The 24,495-nt window shown below is 51.9% G+C and overlaps 1 protein-coding gene across 1 annotated transcript; it reads left to right on the forward strand.

Moving 5' to 3' along the window:
* Positions 1-136: 136 nt before the first annotated feature.
* On the forward strand, positions 137-23,545 carry RNF123 (ring finger protein 123; the record flags this gene model as incomplete). Its single annotated transcript, XM_008942677.1, has 21 exons — positions 137-210; positions 670-787; positions 1,246-1,345; positions 1,819-1,880; positions 1,974-2,045; positions 3,524-3,632; positions 4,454-4,555; positions 5,751-5,857; positions 6,313-6,505; positions 7,030-7,175; positions 7,370-7,453; positions 8,070-8,177; positions 10,830-11,007; positions 12,032-12,106; positions 12,514-12,601; positions 12,860-12,947; positions 13,077-13,161; positions 20,589-20,728; positions 20,880-21,102; positions 22,349-22,399; positions 23,457-23,545. Coding segments are annotated over 21 exons (2,292 nt in total), but the record flags the coding sequence as incomplete, so codon positions are not given.
* Positions 23,546-24,495: the final 950 nt, after the last annotated feature.

The raw sequence follows: 24,495 nt of genomic DNA on the forward strand, positions 1-24,495 counted from the left end.
CTATGATTCTATGATTGTATGTTTTGGATTTTGGAGTTGTTTGATCCAGGGATGGCAGTTCTGTCACATTGTACCAATGGAAGAGTCATATCCTCTTCTGTAGATGGAGTCACTTTTGCTTCTTCTGTTTCCCTAGATTCACTACCTCCGGCTCACCATTGCAGTCTTGAAGCATGAGAAATCCAGGAAATACCTGCTCAGCAATGTTCTGTATCCTTTGTTCCTCCTCTAGTCTCGGTTCTCCCTGCTGTCAATAATGCAGTCAAGGAGACTGCAAAGATCTGCAGATCCTGGGAGGCAGAGGCCACCCTATCTTTGAGAGGTCACTTCTAATTTCTCAGGTCTCCTCTGTCCACCTGACACAATTCTCTACAAATTCCTGCTTTGAGGAGGGAGAGCTGTGTCGTAGAGTTCACATCCTACTAAGAGGACTTAACTGGCCTCTGTCAGGTCCCTAGAGCAAAACTACTTTCAGAGCAGTCCAGCTGCCATGCTAGCATATGGACAGCCACTGTGATAACTGCGTGGGGCTTCTCCCAGGAGAAGGGGGCTCTGGATCTTGCAGAGCTTTGAGTGGTTGTTTGGAAGGGATCTCTCACTACATCTCTGGAAACACTCCCTGTACCTTCTCCCAACGTAGCTTCTGTGCTGGCTTTAACTTGGCTGTAGCTTTGATGTGCTCCGTTCGGTTGTGTTCTTCTACATTAAGAGCCCGCTGCGTGTGGAGGAAGCTGGTTTGCAGGAGCTCATTCCCACCACGTGGTGGCCAAACCGCTTCACCAAGGAGGTAAGTAAGGGCACATCCACTGAGGAGACTGAAGACATTTTGTAGCCTGCTGTCCCCATCAGCTTCTGCCTGAGGAAGTTGGATGGCCTACATTTCCAGCTGCATTAGCACTGGTGGACCTTGCAGAGCTGTGTGAGAGTGTAGCCTCTCCATTGCCCCGTCATCTTTATTGTCCCCTCAGAGGGGACGTTTGGGGTGTGTTGCGCAGGACAGAGGAGGGAGACAGTTTTCTGTGGCAACAGATTTGGAAGGGAACTTTGCAGCACCTAAGGAATTACAGGTTGACTTGGGTGTCCTCGAAAATCTCCTGCCCTTACTTGGGACAAGGCTGGGGAAGGCCTGTTCAGGTGTGCTGCCAGCTGCCAGCACAGGGGTTCTGGGAGTTGCTGCTCTCCATTGGGCAAGATGTTTTCCCTGTGCAGTGATCTCCTACTAACCAGTGTCTCTCCTCCATCCAGGGCAAGGAGAGTAAGGAGGTGAAGGATGAGAGTGCTGAGGAGAGACTGAGGCGTCGGGCATATGAAAGAGGCTGCCAGCGGCTCAAGAAACGCATCGAAGGTCTGTGAGGAAGGAGGGAAGTTGCCAAGGTCCCATACCCTTTGTGCAGCCACGGGCACCACCCCTTGAGCTGTTTCCAAATCTCCTTCATGACCTGAAGCCCAGCTGCGTTCCCACCACAACAGGCTGTGCTGCCGAGGCGGGGGCCAGCCATGGCCTCCCCTTTCTGCTGGAGGCTTATGAGTGCTGGGACCCTGCTGCACAGACCAGCAGCATCCCACCATGGGGCACGACAAACCAGAACTCCCCTGAAGGAGCATTGTTTGTCAGTCCTGGATGAATTCATTGCTGGGTGGCAGAGGAGGAAGTTTTCGGTGGTACGATTAGCACTCTCCTGGCAGCAGTTCTTCCTGTGCCCCCTCTGCTGAGGAGGTAGCCTTTCTCCTGGGGATGAGGTCTTGCAGATGGGGTTCATATGGATAGTTGCTCTCCTCTGCTTCTTTTCTGATGGCAGCCATCTATCCCCATTTTAGTGGTGGAAGGTCTCCAGGTTCAGATTCTGAAGCTGCTGCTGAACAACAAGGACAGAGGAGGGGTAAGTGTTCCATGGATCTTTTGGTACAGTATCTTCACATCACAAAATTTGTAAGGCAGAGATAAATCTACCACCTGCTTTTCCTTCTGCCAGGGGGAAGCCTCCAGATACATCTTCCTAAACAAATTCCGCAAGTTTCTTCAGGAAAATGCTAGCAACAGAGGGGTAAGTCAGAGGGCCAGCCTTCCTGCAAGCCCCACTCTGAGAGCTCTCTGGCATCTTCAGGCTGGGAGCTCTGCCCTTCTGGCTGGTCTGCTTCCAGATTTGGATCAGCTAGGGAACAGCAAGGAGTGGGGAGGAGGCAGAAGATCTGAGGCTAGAAACCAGGCAGCTTATCCAAGTCCTGTGCAGGGATTTATAGGAAAACGGCCCTTGGGAGCAACCTTGGGTGGAAGCTGAATGTCCTCCTAAAACCTCTTGGGGAGCAGGGCTGTGGAGTGCTCTGCCATAGCTGGCCTGCTGGCCTTAGCATCCTCTTCACTTGCCTGGGTGAGGACTGTTCTTCTGGCCCTAGATCAGGCTGTTGGCCTGCAGCTTTGCAAGGCAGGCATCCACTCTTGCAGGAAACTTTCTTCACTTGCATCTCCGTGTTCATCATCAGCCCTGTATTTCATGGTGAAGCATGTGGTATCCACCCTCCTCTGTCCGAACAGCTTGTTGCTTCAGTGCCCAGGATTTTCTAGAGGTGGAAACTGCTGCCTGCTGTCAGGGCTGAGATCTACCAGTGCTGGAAGCTAGAGGTTCTAGCAAGGCTGAGAACACAAAGTTTCTGCCTGCCCTGTGTGGCCACTGGGTATGGCCATGAGGCCACATGGTGTGAGGTTCAACAAGGCCAAGTTCTGGGTCCTGCACTTGGGTCACAACAGCCCCCTGCAAAGCTACAGGCGTAGGGAAGAATGTCTGAAAACGGCCTGGCGGAAAAGGCTCTGGGAGTGTTGGTTGACATCTGGCTGAAGACGAGACAGCAGTGTGCACAGGTGGCCAAGAAGGCCACCAGCATCCTGGCTCGTGTCAGCACTAGTATGGCCAGCAGGATGAAGGCAGGGATCATCCCCCTGGACTGGGCACTGCTGAGGCTGCACCTTGAATCCTGGATTCAGTTTTGGGCCCCTCACTAGAAGAACACTGAGGGGCTGGTGAGTGTCCAGAGAAGGGCAGCAAAGCTGTGGAAGGGTCTAGAGCACAAGTCTGGTGAGGAGCAGCTGAGGGACCTGGGAGTGTTGAGCCTGGAGCAAAGGAGGCTCAGGGGAGACCTTCTGGCTCTCTACAGCTGCCTGACTGGGTTGGAGCCAGGTGGGGGTTGGGCTCTTCTCCCAAGGAACAAGTGATAGAACAAGAGGAAAAGGTCTCAGGTTGCACCAGGGGAGGTTTAGGTTGCACATGAGGAAAAATTTATTCCCCAAAAGGGTTGTCAAACCCTGGCCCAGGTTGCCTAGGGCAGTGGTGGAGTTCCCATCCCTGGAGGGATTTAAAAACCATATAGATGTGGTGCTGAGGGACATGGTTTAGTAGTGACTGGGCAGTGCTGTGTTGGACTTCATGATCTTAAAGATCACTTCCAATCAAAACAGTCTTATGAATTTATGGGAGGAAGATGCACTTTCACACTTGCCCCCATGACTGAGCTCTCATCCTCGCCCTAGAACTTGACCGTGTTGTGCCCGCCAGAGTACATGGTGTGTTTCCTGCACCGGCTGATCGCTGCCCTGCGTTTCTTCTGGGATGGCCACAAGGCTGCACTGAGCAGCGAAGGTAAGGCCTGGAGGAGAAGCTTTGAAGGCATTTCTGTGGGGAGGACAAGGTTTGCCTCTTGGCAGTGCTCTCCAGGATGCTGGAAATTTCATGTTTCCCATGGGTGCGTGAACTCTCTGCCACTCTGTGTCTGCAGTTCCCGGTCACCTTGGGAAATTCCTGAGTTCAAATCCATTCCAGTTAACATCCAAACTTGAGGCTTGCCAAGGGGCATCTATACAGTTTGCTGGTTCCCCCTGTATGCTCTAGAGCGGGGTTCAGTATTGATTTATGAGTCTGTAGAAGCACAGCTCAGTGATCCCATAGTCAAAGTTTAGGGGAAGATAGTTGTCTGGTTTTGTGGTTCCTGGACTGTGGGATTAAGGGGAAAGCAAGTCAGTGCCAATTGCTTTCCCACCCTCAAACCCAACCTTGCCTATCCTGCCATGACCTGCTTGACACTCCCTTTCCTTACTTTAGGCTGACCCTTTCTCTAGACTCAATAAGTGCCTTATGATCCCTGTTGGACTGTGACAGAGCTGGAGTAGCCAGGTGGAGACCTGCTGAGTTTTCTGCTGATACAGTTTCCCCCAGTGACTGTGGCTGGGAGGGAGGAAGTACTGGGAGACTTGTTGATGGCCGTCGGTTGCTCCTATTTTGGCCTGGATCTAATACTTCCTTCGTTGTGGAAATCACCTCTGCCTTAATGGCTTGTGCTTTTATGAGAACAGAAGTTGTCACTAAATATTAGTCGGGGGTCTATCTTGGGGGAGGGCTTACATGTCTGCATGGATCCTGTGCATGGGACTCATGGAAAAACCAAATCTCTTTCTCTGCTTTAGAGGCCTATGTCCCTCCTCAACTCTTCTATAATGGGAAGGTGGACTATTTTGACCTACAGCGACTTGGAGGTCTCCTGTCACATCTTAAAAAGACTCTGAAAGGTAAGTGCCCTCCCTTCCAATACCTGCTTCCAGGTCCTGCCTGGAGTTTGCCCAAGAGACATCCCAGGAAGGGAGCTGTGGCTAGTGAATTGTGGTTAAAGTTAAGGAGGGGAGACTTGCATTTTAATTAGATGCAAATTACACTGGAGAAGACACTGTCCCTTTTGGCTGGAGTATCCTTCAAGTTAACAGTTGACTGGTTGTGTCCCTGAATAGGGCCTGTGGCTAGTGGAGGGAAGGGGATAGTCTGGGAATACCTTCTGGTGTGGTGCCCTTGCTACACCAAAGCCAAGGGCTGGGAGCTGCCACAGCATCTCTGACTGGCAGCCTGGCTCTGCTGGGTGTGGAGGACATCCAGGATTTACTTGCTGTAGTTCCCAGGACAGGCAGCAGCAGCCCTGAGTATGTACTGCAGCCATGTGTTTGTATGCAACATGCTACCCTGGCAGCAGACTTTCAAAGGCTCCCTTTGGTTGGGAACTTCTTGCTGTTCCGTCAGACTTTGTCTCTGGTTTCTGGTCCATGTGGCACTTGCCTTTGGCTCAGATCTCTCTTCTCCTTCCCAAGTTTGTTGGCAAGATTAGGACCATTTCCCCTGTCTCACGTTGATCCCTGGCTGTTCAAAATGAGCTTACTTCACTTGAGAACCATGTAATCTCCTGTGGTCTCTTACCAAGATCTTCCTGTCCAGCTTTAAGGACAGGGCTGTGGACTAGAGGACATGTCCTTCAGGCTTTGTACATCAGAGCCACCAGCAGCCTTCCTCTGGGTGGAGGATGGTTTCTGGTCTGAGTCTCAGTCCTAGTGACCTGGGGATGTCTCATGGGACAGCATTAAGAGAGCTTAATAAATGCTCTCAGGGCTGGAGTTTTCTTCCCTACCCTGGTCCAGTTTGGCTCTGATGGTTGTCTCCTGGTTCCTCAGTCATTCTCTCTGTTGCTGCTAAGACCAGGAACAGAAATGGGTCCTGGGTGAGCAGCATCTGTCACTGCATGGTCTTTGCTGTGTTAGCAAGGGCACATCTATTCCACATCAGGAAGCCGGTGGGAAGGTTAGCTTGTTCTGATGCAGCATCCAGCTTCACTAGCCACTTCTGTACTGCCGAGAGGCAGGAGAGAGGATGAGCTTTGAGCTGCCTCATGGGAAGCAAAGGGCAGCTCCTGTGTTCAGAGCTGTTTTGATGTGCTCTGTGCAGATGACCTGGCTGTGAAAGCCAACGTCCTGATCGACCCTGCAGAGCTGCAGGCCGTGACTATGGATGATCTCGATGAAGATGAGGAATCAGCGACGTCAGCAGCACAGGTGAGGGCCCTGGTGCCAGGGCAGCAACCTCAGCCTCTGGCTACAAGAGCTTTGCTTTGGAGGAAGGCAGTGTCTGGGCCAGGACTGCCAGACCGTAGGCTACCAGATAAAGAGCTGCACTTGCGTGAGGGTCACTGGAGGTCAGCGAGGTCCTGGATGGGTGGTTTGAGCAGCAGAATTTTCTTTGCTCTGCTTTGCTCAGGGTGTGAGGCAACTGCAGACAGAGCAGCTCTTTGGTCTGCGGATCTGCTGCTTGTACCTGGCACGTGCCCATGGAGGGAGGAATATCTGTTGGCTAACCTCACACTGCTGGCCCAGCCACCATAGGAAGGGTGTCTGCTCACCTTCCAGTGGCTGCTGCGCATCTGCGCCAACATCCTCGCAGGCACAAGGGAGGAAGAGCCGGCAGGCAAACAGCTAAAACTCTCTCCCCCTTGATTTCTTTTTGGTCTCAGCGTCCCTCTGCTGCCCTGGCCATTGGCGGAGCTCTTGCCAGACCTGGCTGGCTCAGCTCCCCCACCCTGGGCCGTGCCAACCGGTTCCTCAGCACGGCGGCCGTCAGCCTGATGAACCCGCGGCGGCCGCTGGGCGCCCTGGAGAAGGTCAAAGTGCGCACGCTGAGCGTGGAGCAGCGGACGGAGGAGGACAGTGAGTACTTCAGCTTCCTGCGGGCCTGGCCCAGGTGATGAGGGTGGCATCTTCCAGCTCCTAGTACCCTCAAGAGGAATACAGCCTCTTTACTGCCAGCATCGCTCCTTCCCATTCCTAGGGCATGCTGACACCCACAGGTCCACAGCTAACCACTTTGCCATCCTGAATGTGGCACTGGTGATGCTGTCACTCTGTGTGTGTAAGGAGGAGATGTCTTCTGAACACAGACCAGCTGGAGGATGACATAGCAGCGCCATTGCTGTAGGGTTGGGGCAGGCAGCATGTACAGGGCTCGAGGAGGTGGGACTTACGTGGCCTGGGTCTTTTTGAACAGATCTGGCAGGTCAGCCTGATGCAGGCAGTGAGATGGGAGTGGTGTGTTAGTGAATCACATGGGCTGGAAAGGAGCACTGTATTACAGAGGCACAGCAGGGCTTTGGCTTCAGAGACATGCAGGGAGAAGCTGAGGTGCCAAAATGCCTTGCTGAGAACTTCTCTCCTGTCTTGGGGATGTGTTGCAGTTGAAGGCAGCCATGGAAATGAAGGTCTCTTACTGGGCAGACCCCCAGAGGAGCCAGACCAGCCCATCACAGAGAACTCCCTCCTGGAAGTCCTGGATGGGATAGTGATGATGTACAACCTCAGTGTCCACCAGCAGCTTGGGAAGGTCAGTAGCACGTGCTGTGCAGGGATCCATTCCCCCAGCGTCCATGCTTCTACACTGACTCTCAGTTTTCTACTTATTTAGTGCCTGTGTGTTCCCTTTCCTTATCCCAATGCCCAGGGGGATCTGGTTGCACACTTACGTGTTTTGGAAATAAAACCCAAACTTATTTATTGATGTAATCTGCTGTTTTTCAGATGGTTGGTGTGTCAGATGATGTGAATGAATACGCCATGGCACTGAAAGACACAGAGGAAAAAATCAGTCGATGCCCAAAGCGGGTGAGTGTCTCTGGACTCCCAGCTTCCTTGTCTGGTGGAGCCTTAGTATCTGGCAAAAAAGGTGAAGCACAGTGGGTGGTTTCTGGCCTTGGAGCAGCCAATGTCTTGGATGGGGTAGTAGCCCATGCCTGGAACTGGCAGCCACATTTCAAATTGTGTCAACCCACTGTACCACTGCATCAAGGAAGAGAGGGACTGAAGCAACCACTTTGGCTTCTCCCAGACAACATGTAGCAGCCTGCAAACCTCCACAAGCACCAGGCACCTCGGGGCTGATTTCCTAGGGTGGGGACACATCTGTCCTATTCCAGCTCAGAGACTGAGTGTATCTGATGATGCATTAAAATGTACCTGACAGTAGGTGACTCTGCAGCTGCTGCCCACGCTGGACTAGTGTCTGCATCAGGCCTTGTGGGCTGCAGCTGAGACTGATAAGTGCTATTATAGCCCTGATTCCCACTCCCTCCACAGAAAGGCTGCTAACCGCTCTCCCTCCTGCCAATACTCCCTAGCTGGTCCCAGGGCAGTATTTGCTTTTGCATGGTTTGTCCAGCTCTGAAGAAGGATGCTGTAAGTGGCAGTGACATCTGCCCTCACATCTCTGCACTCTTTTCAGAGGAGAGACATTCACGAGGAACTGCTGAAGAGCCAAAAGGTCTTCTCCGAAAAGCTCAATCACCTCAGCCGACGCCTCGCTTGGATAAATGTCACCATTTATTCAAAGGTGAGCAGTTCAGAGGAGAGCAAGCAAGTGTGCCTCTGTATCTGTTCTGCTTGGCTTATGTGTTACAAGTGTCATTTTCCCTGGTGCTGGAGTAATTCTGATGATCTCTGGGGCTTGTTTTTCCCTTCTTGTGCACCAGAGACTCCTTCCTAGGCCTGGACCCTGTCCTGTCCCAGGCCTGGTCCTGTAGTGTTTGTGAGGACACAGGCCAGCTTGTTCTTAGCTGTGCGTGGTGGCTTACCCTTGGGACATCAGGCCCCTGCAGATACCACAGACAGAAAGGTGCAGCAGCTCAAACGGAGATTCAGGTCTCAGGGCTTGTCTAGAGACTACTGAGAACCATTCCCTTGAGCTGTGGTGTGTGTCACATGGGGGTCCCGCTAGTGCTGCTCTGCCTGAAGTCTGCAGGATCCAAGCCTAGGGCTAGGGGGTTTTGTTCAGGTGTTCTCCCCTTCTTTCCCTGATTCCCTGATAGAGTGCATTCTGCACTTAGGAACCGGTGACTGTTTGCACAGCTTCTCCCTTTTTCCCTGCATTCGTCGTTTTCCAGGATAAAGTCTCTGGTCCGTTTTCTCATGAGCAGTTTTGCTGTTATGCTCTGCTGATCTCTTCCTCCTGTCTTGCCTTTCACATTGCCTTGCCCTGTCTCTATTAGTAGCCTTTTTGTGCTGGGGTAGAAGACACGTTTCCTGGAACATGCCGTGGCAGTTGGATTGCTGCATGTGTCCTGGGATGGAAGCAGGGAGGGGAAGAGTGGTGGTTCCTATGGAGACGTCTGGCAGAGCTGCAGTGGCTGATTCTGACTCAAGAGCTCTTTCCTCGTCCCCTCCTTCATCGAATCACAGAAGGGGTTGGGTTGGAAGGGACCTCTACAGGTCATCTGGTCTGACTCCCCTGCATTCCCAGAGCAGGACTGCAAGGCACAGTGCTGTGCTGCAGAAGCTCTCCAGCTGTATTAGCTGCATTCTGGCCCATGCTTGCCAGAAAATAAACCTTTCTTCCTAGACTGCTCTTGAAAGGCTGAAGGGCATTACAAGGGTGCACTGCATGTATCACTGTGATGGCACAAACACTATCCATGTCTCTAGATGATCTATTGTCATACTAAACCCGTCAGGAGCACGGTGTCACCTTTCTGAATGAATCAGCAGCATCCAGGAGTGAAGGCTACAGCCTTCCCCACTTGTGCTCCTGTCCTGGTCTGCAAGGCCCACAGGGAGAGGAGGTCACTAGCTGGCTTGGGTGGTGGGATGTGCCCCAGGAGCCAAGTGAGCTTGCTTTGGAGTGGAGTGTGGGAGGAGCTGGTCCATACTGCCCATACCTTCAGGGCTCCAGTTCACAGCCATCACAGGTCCCTACCTGACAATTAGTCACCGGTTTATTCTGAGCTGAGGGACTCACGGTTCGACAAAATGGAGCTCTACAGCTTAAAAACACCCTTTGTTTTAAAACAGATAATCCTGCCTTCAAAACATCCCTGCAGGAAGCTCCTTTCAGCTTATTTTATTGCAATGCTGTATTTATCCATCACACTGTGGGCAGTCATGTCTGGGTATCCTCTTGGTGTTGGCTTTCTACTAGCTGGGCAATACCTGAAATGACATTTCAAGGTTATCAAGTCTTCATAAAACCAATCACAGCTTTCTTTACCTTAATGTTATCTGCACAATTGCTTTTTACCCTGAGAGCAACAGTTGAGCTGCGTGTTGGTGTCAAGACGAAGAAGTCTTTAGGCAATTTAGTTGATTTGTGCTGGTTCAGTCTAATTTACTAAACAAACCCATGTAAAACAAAGGTAGTAGCAACATATTTTAGAAAAGCCACTAAGCAAACAAGATCACTTGTCTGCACCTCTGATTTTTTTTTTTTTTTTTTTTTAATTGGAAGTGCAACCCTCCTCCATCTATTTTTATGCAAATTGCTATTACTTATGATAGTTCTTGGCACTGCAGGATATAGAATAATGTTTTGTCTTCTTATGGCTTTGTTGGTGCTGATTTTTATAGCTTAAAGTTACCCAGATGCCCTTAAATTTCCTGGTTTAAATTTATGACCTCCTGAGTTTTGCTTAGAGAAGCAACAGGCCGATGTTCCTTAGGACAGTAAATCTGGTTGAATGGCTGGCACAGAATCTGAAAAGCTGTGGCCACCTATTGCAAAGATCTGAGTTGGTATGAGCTTTCCGCCTGCTCCCACTTAATTCCCACGAAGGACCAGCTTTCTTTCCAGTGGATTTATGCTGAGTTTGCTGGTGCCTGCCCTATTTCAGGCAGCGTACTTGGAATAAAAGTGAGCACGCGTTTTTTGCGATCAAGCCTTTGTGGTCAGATATGCTTTACCAAGGAGTAGTTCTTGGAGAGTTTCAAGTCTCGGTGAGACAAAGCTACAGTTGATGTAATGTCATGGTGATGATGTTTATGCTCTGAGCTTGAGGTTGGTGTAGAGATCTCTGATTGTTCCTTCCACCTGATGCTTCTGTGGCTCTGTGAAAACACTGGTCGGCACAGATCTGGTTAATGAGCTTGGAGTAGTGCTCTGAGGAACATCTCAGGTGTGGAGATGTTTCTGCAGACTGAGCGTGGTGCTGACTGTTGTACTTCTCCAGAGAGAAGCTGAACAAAACTGACTGGGGATTGTATTCTCTCTGGCCAGGAGAAGATGCAGGACATATATTGGCTGCTGCGGGTGTGCATCCGCACCATCGAGCACGGCGACAGGACGGGCTCGCTTTTCGCTTTCATGCCCGAGTTCTACCTCAGCGTGGCTATGAACAGCTACAGCGCACTCAAGAACTACTTCAGCCCTGTAAACAGCATGGAGGAACTTCCAGGTGAGGGGATGGAGTGCAGCCTTCCTCATTCTGGCCTGATAAAGTTTAAAGCAAGCCACATCCTTATGGTGAACTAGTGGTAGTTGGGCAGCATCTCTTCTGTGTCCTTTGCTGGTTGTGATGTGCTGCACCAGTGTGTTGTCTGCATGCCGAGTGCTGTTCCTCAAGTAGGTGCCCACTGGTGAGCCATGGCCATAGCTCTGCTTGGGCAGGGAGCTCGTGCTTTGCCCAAAGCTGTTGCAGTGTTGGCTGCAGTGAAAACCACTGGCAGCTCTGGGTTTTGTTTCCAGGTAGGTACCAGGAAAAGGCTGGGTTGCTGGAAGATGTGGTTGTCCCAGCAACATGTGCCACTGTCTGCTGGTTTCTGAGTGGGAGGAGATGTGCTATGAGCGCAGGAATTGGGACTGCTTCTGAATCCCCCTGGGATTTCGGTACATTCCTATGGAGGTGACCGGCCACTTGATGCCATGTGTCTGTGTTTGGGTGGATTGCCTCTGTGCACATTCTGTGCTTTTCCTGGCTAAGTGATCTCAATGAGCTCTTAGCAAGTAGTCCTGTGCTTTCCAGAGCCTGCAAAAGGCAGAAGAGCTTCTGTTCTCACCAGAAGTCTTCACATCCATTAAGTGAAGGCTGTGCCTGCCGTTCAGGGAGCAGCACGACTGAGCCGTAGCTGATCTCTTCAGGGCCTGCAGGCTGGACATGGCCTTTCTGTATAGATCTAGGGTGTTATTTGTGGTACTCAGCCTCTTCTGCACTAGGCATCTCTCCCTTCCCATCTGACTCAATTGCATGGTTTTATCTTTCTCTGAGTAACTGTTGCCTGCTCTGCAGAGCGAGGTGAAAAGTTCTGTTGGAGGTGAATGTGTTTTGCCAGCTGTCTGTTTTGACAGCTAGGCATGGAACAAAGCTTCAGTTGTAGCAGGCATGGATTCCATGACCTCTGCCGTGTCCCTGCGATCACTGGGACCACGGGGCTGCCTGTCAGGCTGTGGGCATGACCCCTGTTCCCTCCCCTTCTTTGCAGGCTATGAAGAGACCTTGATGCGCCTTGCTGCCATCCTGGCCAAGCATTTTGCTGACTCAAGGATTGTGGGCACAGGTAAAGCTGGACTTCTCTGCTTGGGGGGATAGTGGTGCAGGTCTGGCTCGTCCCAATGCCAGTGGCTCACGAGACTTCTCTTGGGACCTATCTGCTGAATTTGTTGCTTTATGCCTCAATGTACAAAGAGGCTGGGCACTGCCTTTGTCTGGTGTGTCCTGCATATTCTATGGTTAGATATAGGGCCTTGGATACCCTTTTGAGAGCAGGATTCATGTTGCAGCTACTTGTGTCGCCAGTCTGGAGTTATTCCTTAGCTACCTGAGCACAAGCATGCTCTCCACATCAGCTGGGACAGGGTGCTTCTAAATGAGGGCCAGGCCCTTCCAGCCTCTGGTGCTCGGGTGCTCCCTGCTGCGCTGTGTGTCCTTGGGTGCCTGGCCTAGTCCCTTCTTGTTCCCCCTCAGACATCCGGGACTCCCTGATGCAGGCGCTGGCCAGCTACGTCTGCTACCCCCACTCGCTGCGTGCTGTCGAGAGGATCCCAGAAGAGCAGTGAGTGCTGCCCTGCCTGTTCCTGGGGAGCTGGGGCAGGGCTGGGGTGGTGGCAAGGCTGGGTGGGGGAGCAAGTGGGCTGCCACGCACTGCTGAGGGTCCACGAGCTGCAGCAGGGTGCTGGAGTTGATTTGGGAGCCTTCAATCACCCTTATACCAGTGGCTTTGCTCTGCCCCAGCTCCATGGGTACTACTGTGTGTCCTGATTAATCCCCTGTCCCCAGACCCTTTGGGATGACCTATGTCCTTGTCTGGCAGGCGGATCTCCATGATGAAGAACCTCCTGGCTCCCTATGAGCAGCGGCCCTGGGCACAGACCAACTGGATCCTCGTCAGGCTGTGGCGGGTGAGCATCCTGCATCCCTGCCCCTGTCAGCATTTGGGGCTGGCTGGTCACTGAGCGTTTTGCCTTCCAATAGCAACAAACCCAAACTGTTTTCCAGCCTCTGAGATCTTTCCTTGTCTGTTTTATCAGGGCTGTGGCTTTGGGTACAGATACACACGGCTCCCACACCTGCTGAAAACCAAGCCTGAGGATGCCAGCCTTCCGAGCCTGCAGAGTGAGTGGGGCCGGGGATGGGCCCACTGGGGATTATGATACCTGGTTTGGGAGGACCGACCTTTCCCTCAGCAGCTGCCCCTGCTATGGGCTGCGCCAGCTGGTGAGATGGCTGCTGAAGTAGGGGCCTCCTTGCCAAATAGCCAGGCCTGATCTTTGCAGACAACATTTCCTTTCCTGGACATCATCATCCTCTCTGCACTGGCTGGTGACTCTCTGGCGTGCTGGGTGGTGGATTAGATTCATGACAAAGAGAGGTTCTGCCCTTCAAGGGAGAAGAGAGAGGCCCAGGGCTGCATCCTTATCAGAGCTGTACCCCAAAATGTAAGCAAAAGAAGGCTCTTTGATGTCCACAGCGAGCAGTTGCTGGGGGAAGGGAAGAGTTGGTGAGTGTGCCGAGCAGTAGAGGGTACCCTGTGAGACAGAGTGGTGCCCAAGGCAGCAGGGGACTGGAAAAGTTTGCAAGCCCAGAGTGTTCTAACCAGGCATCTCTCTTGGAGCGTGGCAGAGCCTGTCCTGCCCTTGGCACTGCAGTTTGGTTCTCAGCACTGGCACAGAACTGAAGAGTTCCTCGACTCTGTTGTGGGTGAGGAAGATGTGGGGAGGAGAAGGTACCTTTCCTGAGCTGAAGAACACATCCCTGGCTTCACCCTGGTAGGGTCTGAGCCTGTCCAGATGCATTCCTGACCCCTCTTCTGCTGTGGAAAAGGCTTTGTGCCAGCCTTGCTCCTGGAGAGCTGCACAGGGGTCGGGGACAGAGGATGCTGCAGGCAGCCTGTGGAGGTGCACACTAAGCCCTGTCTGCTGGGGAGAGCTGCCTGTCTCTGTGCTAATGGCACTCTTGTTCTCTTTCTCTCTCCTGCCTGTGGGTGCCCAGGAGATCTCTCTGTTGCTAGTTTCCAGAGTAAGTTTGTTGTGTAAACCTCCCTTGTCTGGTGAAGTAGCTTTAGAGAGCTCCCTCCTTCCCTCCTTCTGTTTATAGACGACAGCTTTCTCTGGGAGACAGGGGGCTTCACGCGGTGGGTGCTGTGCTCAGTCACGTCCCTGGGTGATACCAGGCAGGCTGGTGCCACATGGCAGTCACTGAGGCTGCATCCTGGACCTGCTCTTGCACCTGTTTTGTCAGGTTACCGCTGGGGTCAGAGCTGTGCCAGCCTTGGGTTCCTCTCATCCTTGGAGAATGATGAGGAAGCCCTGGTACGTATGCAGGAGGGACCTCATGACTGTCCCCTCGCCCTCCTGCTGCACAAGCAAGCCCCCAGATGGCTACAACCAGTCCTGTGGGGCAGTGACCAAGCTCCCCACATCCTGGGAAGCTATGGGGCAGAAGCAGAGCTCCTCAGCTTTCAAGGCCTCCCTCCATCCATCTCAGGGTGGCTCCGCAGAGTCTGAGCCTGGAGCAGGCTGGGCTTGCTGCTGGGGACTTGCTCCTGGGATAGCTATTTTAAGGCACAGCCAAATCAATAATGAATGCTGATTTAATTGAACAAGGTCAAGGGACTCAGAGGTGTCCTTGAGATGCTGCCCAGGGAAGGAGAAGGAGATGACCCCCCCCACCTTCCTACCCATCCATTTTCACCTTGTTGTGAGTTGAGCATTGGCAGGGACAGCAGGGCAAACTGCTGAGCTGAAGCTGAAATCCCTCTTGTCTGGGTCTGCTCCTGCAGGCCGTTCCAACGGGAGCCTGGGCAAATGCCTCTTTGGTGCTCCAGCCTTGGCCTGCTTTGGGAATGCTTCCCTGGAGGGCTGTGTTCTGATGCCTGCCTGGGTTAGCCCAGGGACGGGGGGAGGCTCAGAAAGGCCACGTGTGTTCCTGCCTGCTCCCTGAGTTGCTCCTTAGCCCCGCTGGCCAGATGGCTCCCATGGCAGGGCAGTGCCTCCAGTCTGGCTCCTGAGAGCCGACGGGCTCCGCTCCGCGGCCGGGGTGGTTCTGCTTGGCGGCTGGTTTCACCGGCCCGGTGGCTCGCAGGCAAGGGGGGGTGCTGTTGGGGCACGCCACGGTGAGCAGCAGCGGTGGCCCTGTGCCAGGTCCTGCCTGGCTTTTATCGAGCTGCAGGGTGGCTTCAGGTTGCAGCACAGGGCTCCTCTGCTCCAGGCCTTCTGCCCACCCATCCATCAAGTGGTGGAGGGGAGGAGGCTGGGACCGTGAGATCATCTAGCTGGGCTGTTTTGCAGTGTTGGCCGGAGAATTCACCTGCATCCCCTTCCCAAATCCAGCAAATTGCCTAAGCTAAATAGGTCTTTCAGGAAGGCATCCTGTCTCAATCTGACAACCCCAAAAGCATCAGCTGGTGGCAGCTAACTGTCCAAGCCCTTCTGATGGTGGTTCCTCACCCTCAGAAATAAATGCGTCACTTCTTCCCGATGGGGATGTACCTAACCTCATCTTGTGTGTTCTCACATCTTTTCTCTGTTGGGCTAAACTCTGTGCATTACAACATTTTATTCTTCAAAAATCCTTCTGTACTAGGGTGAACTCTCTTCTTGGAGATTTTTAATGGTGAAAAGAAAGCATATCTTATTCAGGAACAGGTTTTGATTTTTCGTAAGCCTCTGTCTTCACCCTTCCCATGTTTTTAAGAGCCCCAAAGGTGCCAGTGTCATGCTGGCTGGAACACCTCCTGATCTTCAGGTCACAGAGCCAGAACTTGCATTAGCCTGTTTGCCAGCACCTTGCTTTGGAGGCACACACAAGTCCCAGGGGCAGGCTGGGGCAGCCTGGTGCCTTGCGCTCAACCATATCAATATCTCATCCCCCAAATGCTGCTTGCTTTCCTTCTGGCTCACCCCACAACATTCCCTTTGGTCCTCTCTAAATACATCTTCGAGTGTTTGTGGCACAGTTTTCTGGTGATGTGAGTGCTGCACCCCCAGCTCACCTCTTTCACTGCTGGTTCATCAGTGCAACAGCCACAGCTGTTAGAGATCTACGTCTGGATCCTTTCAAAAACTGAGATAAGTGTTGGGTGGGACTGCTTTGCTTCTGAATCTGGTCTGTTTGGGGCTTTCCTCCTTTATGCTCCCAGCTCTGCTGTAAATGGTGCAGCATCCAGAGCCCCTCTTGGGCTGCTCACCAAGAAATCTCACAAACAGCCCTTTTATAAATCTTCCTTGGTCATTAGCAAAGTATAAAGTACATAATTATCTTCCTGTGATGAAAGTACATGACCCTGCTTCTTTACAATTAGCTACTAGGAGCAGTAATTGAAGGGTTCCACTTTGTCTGCTTTATTAATTTTTAACTCTATTAATGGGCCTCTGCTACTGGTAGACTTTCTCCCATTAACACTTTTTCTAATAATTGTGCTAGAATTTTTTCCTATAGTTCAAGAAACTTCGTGTGTAGTGTGGTTAGTTGTGGATGCTTCTTTTGAGTCTTCTCCTTCTATTACCCTGCTTATTTCTGCTTGTTTTCATCAGCCACTGGCTATGTTTGATCATGTTCACTTTACCTGTTACATTTTAACTTGCATCTTTGCTTCACCCTGAGCTCAGTGAGCCTTTTAACCCAGGTGCTTGCTGCAGCATTGGGCCTTTCTGGCTGCCAAATAATCTTAAAGAACTTGGTGTGTTTATTCACTTTTTCCCACACACCTAGATGGTTGTTTTTTTTCCCCTCTGACTGTTTTGCTTATATTTTTGTGGGGAAGTTTCTGTTCTGGAAGCATCAAGGTATATCTATAACTGCTTGGGGCCACACTCTGGTGCCCACATTAAATGTATTGAGGTCATAATTTCTGGCCTTAGAAAACCACCAATTTCTGTTCCAATGACTGCTCTTTATCTATCATAATGAAGGCTAAGACAAGATTGAGTGGCTTTTGTATTAGGGAGTTACAAGTTTTAGAAACACTAGTGATATAGTATTGCCAGGATCAAGAAAGTAGACACATTAGCGACTATCCACAGACTCCCTGTGAAGTGACACCCCTGTCTGAAATGGCACATGCCAGGCTGTGTCTTTACAAACCAGGAGGGCAGTGGTAACTAGGACATGAAGGAGGTGGGTGGAAATGCCTCAGCAATGGTGAACACCTTGCAAATGAAGAAGAAGACAGCACCAGGGCTAGGTTTCTGGATACCACTAGTGGTTGCACACTAGTGGAGAACTTCATCTCGGAACTCATGCAAGGGGATTAAGCTACTCTTACGGTATTCCAGGTCTGGTTCATTATGTTGCTTTCAAAGAGTAGCAGTGAGGATTGTGTCTTCAGATTCAGAATCCTCTTGGGAGCAACAAAAGCCAAGGAAGTCCACTTTTTCATGGTGTTAGCGTGAAACCTTAAAAAACCCCTACATGATTGTGGAGAAGTTTGACCAGAGGCACCACTTTTTAATGCCTTTATAGACTGGCACAGTCTTTGCCAGCAGCAAGGAAAGCATTTAAGAACCTAGAATTGGAGGTTTGGAGCAAGTTCACACCACTCTATTGGAAAAAGACCATGAGGAAATAGTAATTGGCTAAAAATCAGGATAAAACAAGTTATTACAAGAATAAGAGCATCCTTCAAAAAGCCAAATCTGTCTTCAAATGAGGTAAACTTTGGCTGGGCGATTCATGTTGACTTGAAACGTTGGTATAATAGGCTTTGGCATCAGACCAGCAGGACAGCCCACAGAGTGCCCACAGAGCTCATGCACGAGGAGTGGTGATCCTTGCCGAGAACTGCTTTGGTACTCGAAGGCTGGGAGGGAGCTAATATGTCAGCAGTTTTGATACAAAGCACTTTTTACACCTTGAGGGGAGATTGGGGAGAAAAATAACACAAAAGCTCAATGCTGCAAAAGGATCTTCAAACTCTGAGTGACTGGGAAGATAAAATGTAGATGGAATTTGGCATTGCCAGATGTGGAGTGGTGAACGCAAAGGGAAAGTGAGATTAAAAATCAATGGGCTGTAAGATGAGCATAACCCTTAGACAAGATTGCAGAGTGGGCTCCCTGGGACCTGTCTACGCACCTTCCTGAGAAAAGAGTCACAGTTTTTCAGGTGTGACCTCCCCAGGACCAGGTAAAGGGGTGGCTCATCCTCCTGCCATCACCTACCTCCTCTAGCAAGAACCCTCACTTGTCCTCTGTTCAAGCTGGTATCCCACAAAACCCCTTTATGAGATGGTGCCCAGACCATTGTTTCCCAGCCAGGACTGATATTTGGAGTCGTTCTTCTCCAGGTGCAAAATTTCATCTGTCTTGTTGAATATGATATTTTTTTTTTTTGCCAATTGTCAAGTTTCTCAGGGTGCCTTTAGCACATGAGAGAAAGCCCTTTGTTCAGTGTCATCTGCAAATTTGGTAAGGGTGAGGGTGTGCTGTGCCCCGTTTCCATCAGTGACAGAGAATACAATGAGATGAGCTCCAGTGTTGACTTCTGGGCTTCTCCACTTGGACCTTGCAACCAGCAAGTTCCTGAGGATCTTGAACTAGAATTCTTTTGAAGGGGTTATCCTTGAACAGCCATCTTATTGTAGTCTTTTGGAAAATATTGGCTTGATGCCCAGTCAAAGGAACAAATTACACAGCAGCAGTTATGAGGGAAGGAAAATGGAATGAAACAAAACCACATTATGCCTTTGTGCAAATCTGCCATGCACTTGAGGTTTGGATGCTGCGTGTGCTTCTGATTCCACCTCTCCAAAGAAAATCTGGGAGAACTGTCAGGGCTCAGGGAGGAACGGCGACAGGGACAAAGATGTGACAGTTTCCTGTCAAAAGACTATCATAAAGGTCTGAAATCATGGCTTACTGGAGAGCAGCATCTGGCTGTCTCTCCCAACAGAAGGAGGGGGTTGCAGAGAACAAATATTATCAAGTAAAGTGAGAAGGAGCCAAGCTCAGACCTGCAGTCCTCCCACCACACAAAACTGAGCTGTGAAATGCTGCTCCAGGACACATTCAATGCCAAAGGCTTACAGAGTTTCAGGGGACACTTAAAAATAATAAAAACAAACAAACAAACAAACAAAAAAAACCAAACAAAAACAAAACTGGGCAAGAAATCCACTGAGGACCACTAAATCCACTCAAAAAGATGTCTGGTTTGGGCAGTCCCTGAGCCATGTGTACCCAAGGGCTGGAAGAGTACTTGTGGATGGGAGTGGGACATCAAAGACATTTGTTGTGATGAAATCCCTCCCAAAAGACATGTTTTTAGGCAGGATCAGAGCCAGGGTGCTGACCTGCCTGGAGTGATTATGCACTGTGAGACATCAGTGCATGTCCTCCATAACAACAGAAGCTCATTGTACTTGCTACTGGGTATTTGCAGAATAATTTATCCTGTTCCCATTGGAGCTGACAGTCTTCTGCCACATTTGTCTGGCTTTGCTAATCACAACTAGCAAAATGCCTGTAGTTATGTCTAGCTTCTGGATCCCTGGGGACGTGATGGAGGTCACCCAGTGTTTCCTTTGCCCGTGCTGGTGCTGGCCTTTCAAGCAGGCTGCCACCCCAAAGACCTTCTGCAGTCACAGCACAGCTTGTTCCTCTGGGCACCGCAATGCTGGCGCTGCCAGAGTTTCCACCTGCTCTTACTTATTGGTAGCTTCTAGTAGAGGGAGAAATAGTTAGGTTGGTTTTTTTTTTTCCTTATATTGGGTAAATCTGCTCAAATTTCTTTCCCCAAGCCCTGAATTTTAGCCTCTGCTTGAGCTCTGGTACCCTTCCCTCGTAGTCTTGAATGACTTTGTGAGCCTCTCACTGACAGTGGGTCCTTCTGCTGGTGAGAAGCATCTATCCCATTTGTGCCTCTTTCCTTTCCCTGCCCACCCATGGGGGCCAGTGCCCCACGCAGCCCTGACTGTGCTTGCCAGCTGCTGGGTCTGCCCCCATCTGTGCTCTTGATAGTGAAGAGGCCCAGAGCTGAGATGCCCCCTACCACAGGGATGTGTGCTGGGCCTGAACCTGGCTGGGGAGCATGGGTAGCTCTGCCTGAGCCTGCCGAGGTCAGGGCCAGCCCTGGCTCTGTGCAGAAGCCTCTCAGGAGTGGGATTTACTAGGTGCCTTCCTCCTCAGATGCAAGCCAACAGGCACAGCCACGTGAGGCCAGGGGTGGCTGCACTGGCTCTGGGCTGCTGCTGCCACTCTGGTATTGGGAGCAATCACTGCTGGGCTGACCGTGGGCCTCCACAGGGCTGAGCCAGAGTGACACTGAGCTGAGCTGCAGGGCTGCTGAGCTGCCCGGCAGCGCTCCTGTGGACACGGACAGCAGCGAGCGTGCAGGGCTCTTCCCTCACTCATTCAGGCTGGTGTTACAAAAGAAGTGCTGGGAGGCCAGGGAGGCGAGGTCGGCGCTCAGAGCAGTCCCTGCACCCCAGCTCCGGTGCCCTGCCAACCCTGCTTGCCGCAGGACCCAAGCCCAGAACTGGGCTTCCCACCTGCCCTTGCCCCAGGGAACGAGCTGAAGCTGAAGCTGTCACTGTCTGGTTCCAGAGCCGTGTCCCTCCACCCTGCTGCAGCAGCACATGGCAGACCTGCTCCGCGGCGACCGTGACCTGGCCCCCAGCTTCCTCAACAGCGTCCTTAACCAGCTGAACTGGGCTTTCTCCGAGTTCATCGGCATGATTCAGGAGGTGAGCGTGCCGCGGGTGCCGGCGCTGGCTGGGAGCCTGGGTTTGGGCGGGCAGTAGCTCCGTGGCACGCGTGGGAGCTGAGTGGTGCTGAGGGTGGCGGCTCTCCTTTTGGGCAGGGACAGCTTGCTGAGCTGTTTCTGTTGCTTGGCAGATCCAGCAGGCAGCAGAGCGCTTGGAGAGGAACTTTGTGGACAGCCGCCAGCTGAAAGTGTGCGCCACTTGCTTCGACCTGTCGGTGAGCTTGCTCAGGGTGCTGGAAATGACCGTCACACTGGCTCCGGAGATCTTTCTCGACTGGAATCGCCCATCATCGGAGCTGCTCCTTCGGAGGCTTGCCCAGGTATTGGCCTTTAGCAGGGTGGCAAGAAGAGTGTGTCCAAGTGGCATGAGGACCCTTCTGGCCTCTCCCCAGATGTGTGTGGAATGGGGGCTCCTGCTGCAAAGGCTGCAGTATTTAAAGCTGCTGTAGCAAATCCAGCTGCTGCAGAATGAGTGGTGCTCCCTAAATCTCTGCATGTTAACTGCTCAACCTCCTTTGCAACTAGTCTGTCCACAGCTGATTTTCACCTCTGCTTGGGAGGGAGGATGATGGCTACTTAAATCTTCCTTCAGAGAGGCTATGGCCAGTTTCTTCCACCCAGTGAATGCTGAAATCTGTGACAAGCAGTGCTGTGAAATCTGGAGGGGAGAGGTGATATATCTGAGCAAAGAGCTGTGGAAAATATAACTGGCTTCACAGGGAACATGTCCCTGTTTTTGGGCAGGCATGTTGGTCCTTCTTAATCTCAGTTCTAGAGAGCAATATCAGATATCTCCGCTTCCCTGCTGAGGCAACTAGGACAACCCAGTTCCAACACACAAAATCCCCTTAGGCTCCAGTAAATTAGTCTTTATTGTAAAGCCTGAACAACCCTGGAAAGCCCTGAGGACAGGCTGCTCTTGTACAAGCCAGTTTGGTGAGGAGCAGTCATATACACCTTACCTATGTGACAAGGGCTGGGTTCATCCAAGGGCTGAGGGTCTGGGCTCTGAGCAGAAGAGTCAAAGCAAGACATCATGGGGTGTAGTACATCAATTGTGAGGACAGTGAGCCTGGGATCCTGGAATTTCTGTAGGGATCACCGTGTGAGGAAGAAAGTGAGGGGCCCTTAGCAGGTGGTTCAGGCAAGCTGGGGAGCAGGCAGCAGAGAGCAGGTTGCTGCAGCATCCCACTCGCATCCTGGTGCTTCACCCCACTGACACAGGCTGTGGCTGTCCTAGGGACTGGAGCATCTGCTTGCCAAGAGCTTTTATCTCTCTGCAGAAGTAGCTTGGTTTCCGTAGGGATTCAGATTTAGGTGGAAGATGCTGAGTTTCAGGTGTCCTGACCTCAGACTGAGTCTTTCCTGGGAGGTTTGGGTCTGGTACAACCACTGTGGTGTGGTGCCACCTCCTTCTGTGACAAAGCCAAGCTAGGTCTGTGCTGTGAGCCTCTCTGTGCATCCACCAGCTCCCAGGCACCGAGCCTGAGCTATAAGGACACGCTGCCCCAAAACCACGCTTTTTGGATGCTGCTCACAGGAAGATCCATCCAGAAAATAGAAACCCTCTCCAATTTTTCCTACGCAGCTCTTGAACCAGGTGCTGAAAAAAGGAACTTGTTTGACAGAGTGGTCAACCTCCGTCTGCCAGGTGAGTCCACACATAACTCCCTCCGTTGAAAATATGCTGGAGGTCTGCCCTTGGGAAGCAAGGGGTGGTTTCTACTGAAGGTCGGTGTAGAGGTGCATGGGATGTGACCTCAGGGCACCTACATCCCTGGTTGGGAAGCCAGTCTGGTCCTGTAGGCTGCCACAAAAGTGCTGTCTTCAGAAGACATGTAAACCCTCCAGATGAATGTGTACGTTGGTGCTCTTCCTAGGCAGCTAAGTGGCAGCCAAGCTGTTCTTGGGCAAGGAGGTGTCTTGCTGGGCACTGATCTGACACCAGTCAGGTGGGAGCTGTTTGAAGGGCTCAAAGCGAATGAGGTAGCAGGCTTGGTTACAATGCTCTGAATCAAGTAAAGGTGCCCTGAGTTGCCAGAGGAAGCCATTCTCAGCAACATCTGTCCTCTTCCACCACAGAGCTGAGCTAGGCCTGTTAGCAGAGACTGGCTCCAGGAGCTGTTATTATGGACATCTTGCATTTCCTGTACAGCAGCTGGATTTTTCTGCCTGCTTAGAATCATAGAATCATTTTGGTTGGAAGAGACCTTTAAGATCATCAAGTCCAACTGGTAACCCAGTGCTGCCAGGTCACCACTAAACCATGTCCCTCAGCACCACGTCTGCACAGCTTTTAAACCCCTCCAGAGATGGGGAATCTGCTACTGCTCTGGGCAGCCTCTTTCAGGCCTTTGGGACCCTTTGGGAGAAGAAATTTTTCCTAATGTCCAATCTAAACCTCCCCTGAGGGCACAACTTGAGGCCATTTCCTCTTGTCCTCCTTCAGAGGGGTCAGGCCACCTTCTCCTCTTGAGGCTCGGAAGAGGCTGGGGTGCTCCATTGTGGGGGCAGTGCTTGAGTCTGGGGTTTGCATTAGTGGGGAAGACTCTTCTGCTCTCAACGCAGCCTGTGGCCCCACCGGAGAGCCCAAGTTACGGTCCCTACCTCCAGGACCGCTCTGCCCCCACGTCTGGGGGCAGTGGTGCAGCCCTGCTTCACCTGCCCTGCCATGCCAGCAGCTCCATCTTGCTCTTCTGCTTCCGCAGGGCTGGAGAGCGTAGACCATTACCCAATCCTTGTGGCTGTGACAGGGATACTGGTCCGGCTGCTTGTGGACACTGACATTCAGGGGTGAGTGGCTTTTGCCTTCTGCAGCCGTGCAGGTCGCGTGGCAATCAGGCGCTGCGGCGGGTCACAGGAGCCACGGGGCGTGTGGGGACCGAAGTGAGGCAGATGTGGCTCCTCAGCTCCTGCCGGCTCCATACACATGTTCCCCCGAGACCTGCATCCCAGAACTACTGCTGGGTGCAGGATTCCTTCCTGTGGTGCAGGAAAGCCCTCGGGGGAGGTAGCTATGAGGCGCTGTACTGACAGCATGTGTGCAGCTTCCTCCTCAGGGTGAGGTCTGGCGCTCTGACAGGACAGCTGCTGTTGGGGGTGGTGAGCACAGCACGTTGAAGAGATGTGCCCACATGGTGACGAGGGCAAAGCGCTGTCACGCGCAGCACTGGGTCCAGGGGAGTTCATCAAAGCTCCTGTGTGCTGGGCACATCTCTGGAAACACCAATGCATATGCAGAGCTCTCTGGCTGAGCTCTCACTGCTGTGGTGTGAGGGTGAGACAAACCCTGTCCAGGCACTTAGGTGATGCTGATTTTTGGATAAAGCAAATCTTCTTGTCTTTATGGTAACCAGCTATTCAGAGAGACAGCACCTGGGGGAATGATGGGGCTGGACAAAGCCACAGCTGAGCTGGTGGTTTATGTGTGTCTGTGCTTGTCCTGCAGACAGGCTTATTCTGACACTCTCTGCAGCCCAACGTTTGCTCTCTCCCGGTGCCATTCCTAGGTGTCTTGCCTGAGCACCGTGCCCTGTAGGTTGCTGTGGGAGATGGGCATCTTCTGTCTGCACTGCACATCCGGCTTGGTTTCATGTCTAGAGAACATGATAGTCTCTGGCTTTGGAGAGAGAAGAGCCGCATCTGGCCGAACAGCTTAGCCCCGCAGCCAGTCTTTCAGCTTCTTCTCTCAAGGACTCAAAAGATGTACACAAATACATCTAATTATATCCTGCCTCCTGTGGCTGC

Source organism: Merops nubicus, unplaced genomic scaffold (genome assembly GCF_000691845.1).
Source record: "Merops nubicus isolate BGI_N331 unplaced genomic scaffold, ASM69184v1 scaffold21586, whole genome shotgun sequence".
Classification (NCBI taxonomy): Eukaryota; Metazoa; Chordata; class Aves; order Coraciiformes; family Meropidae; genus Merops; species Merops nubicus.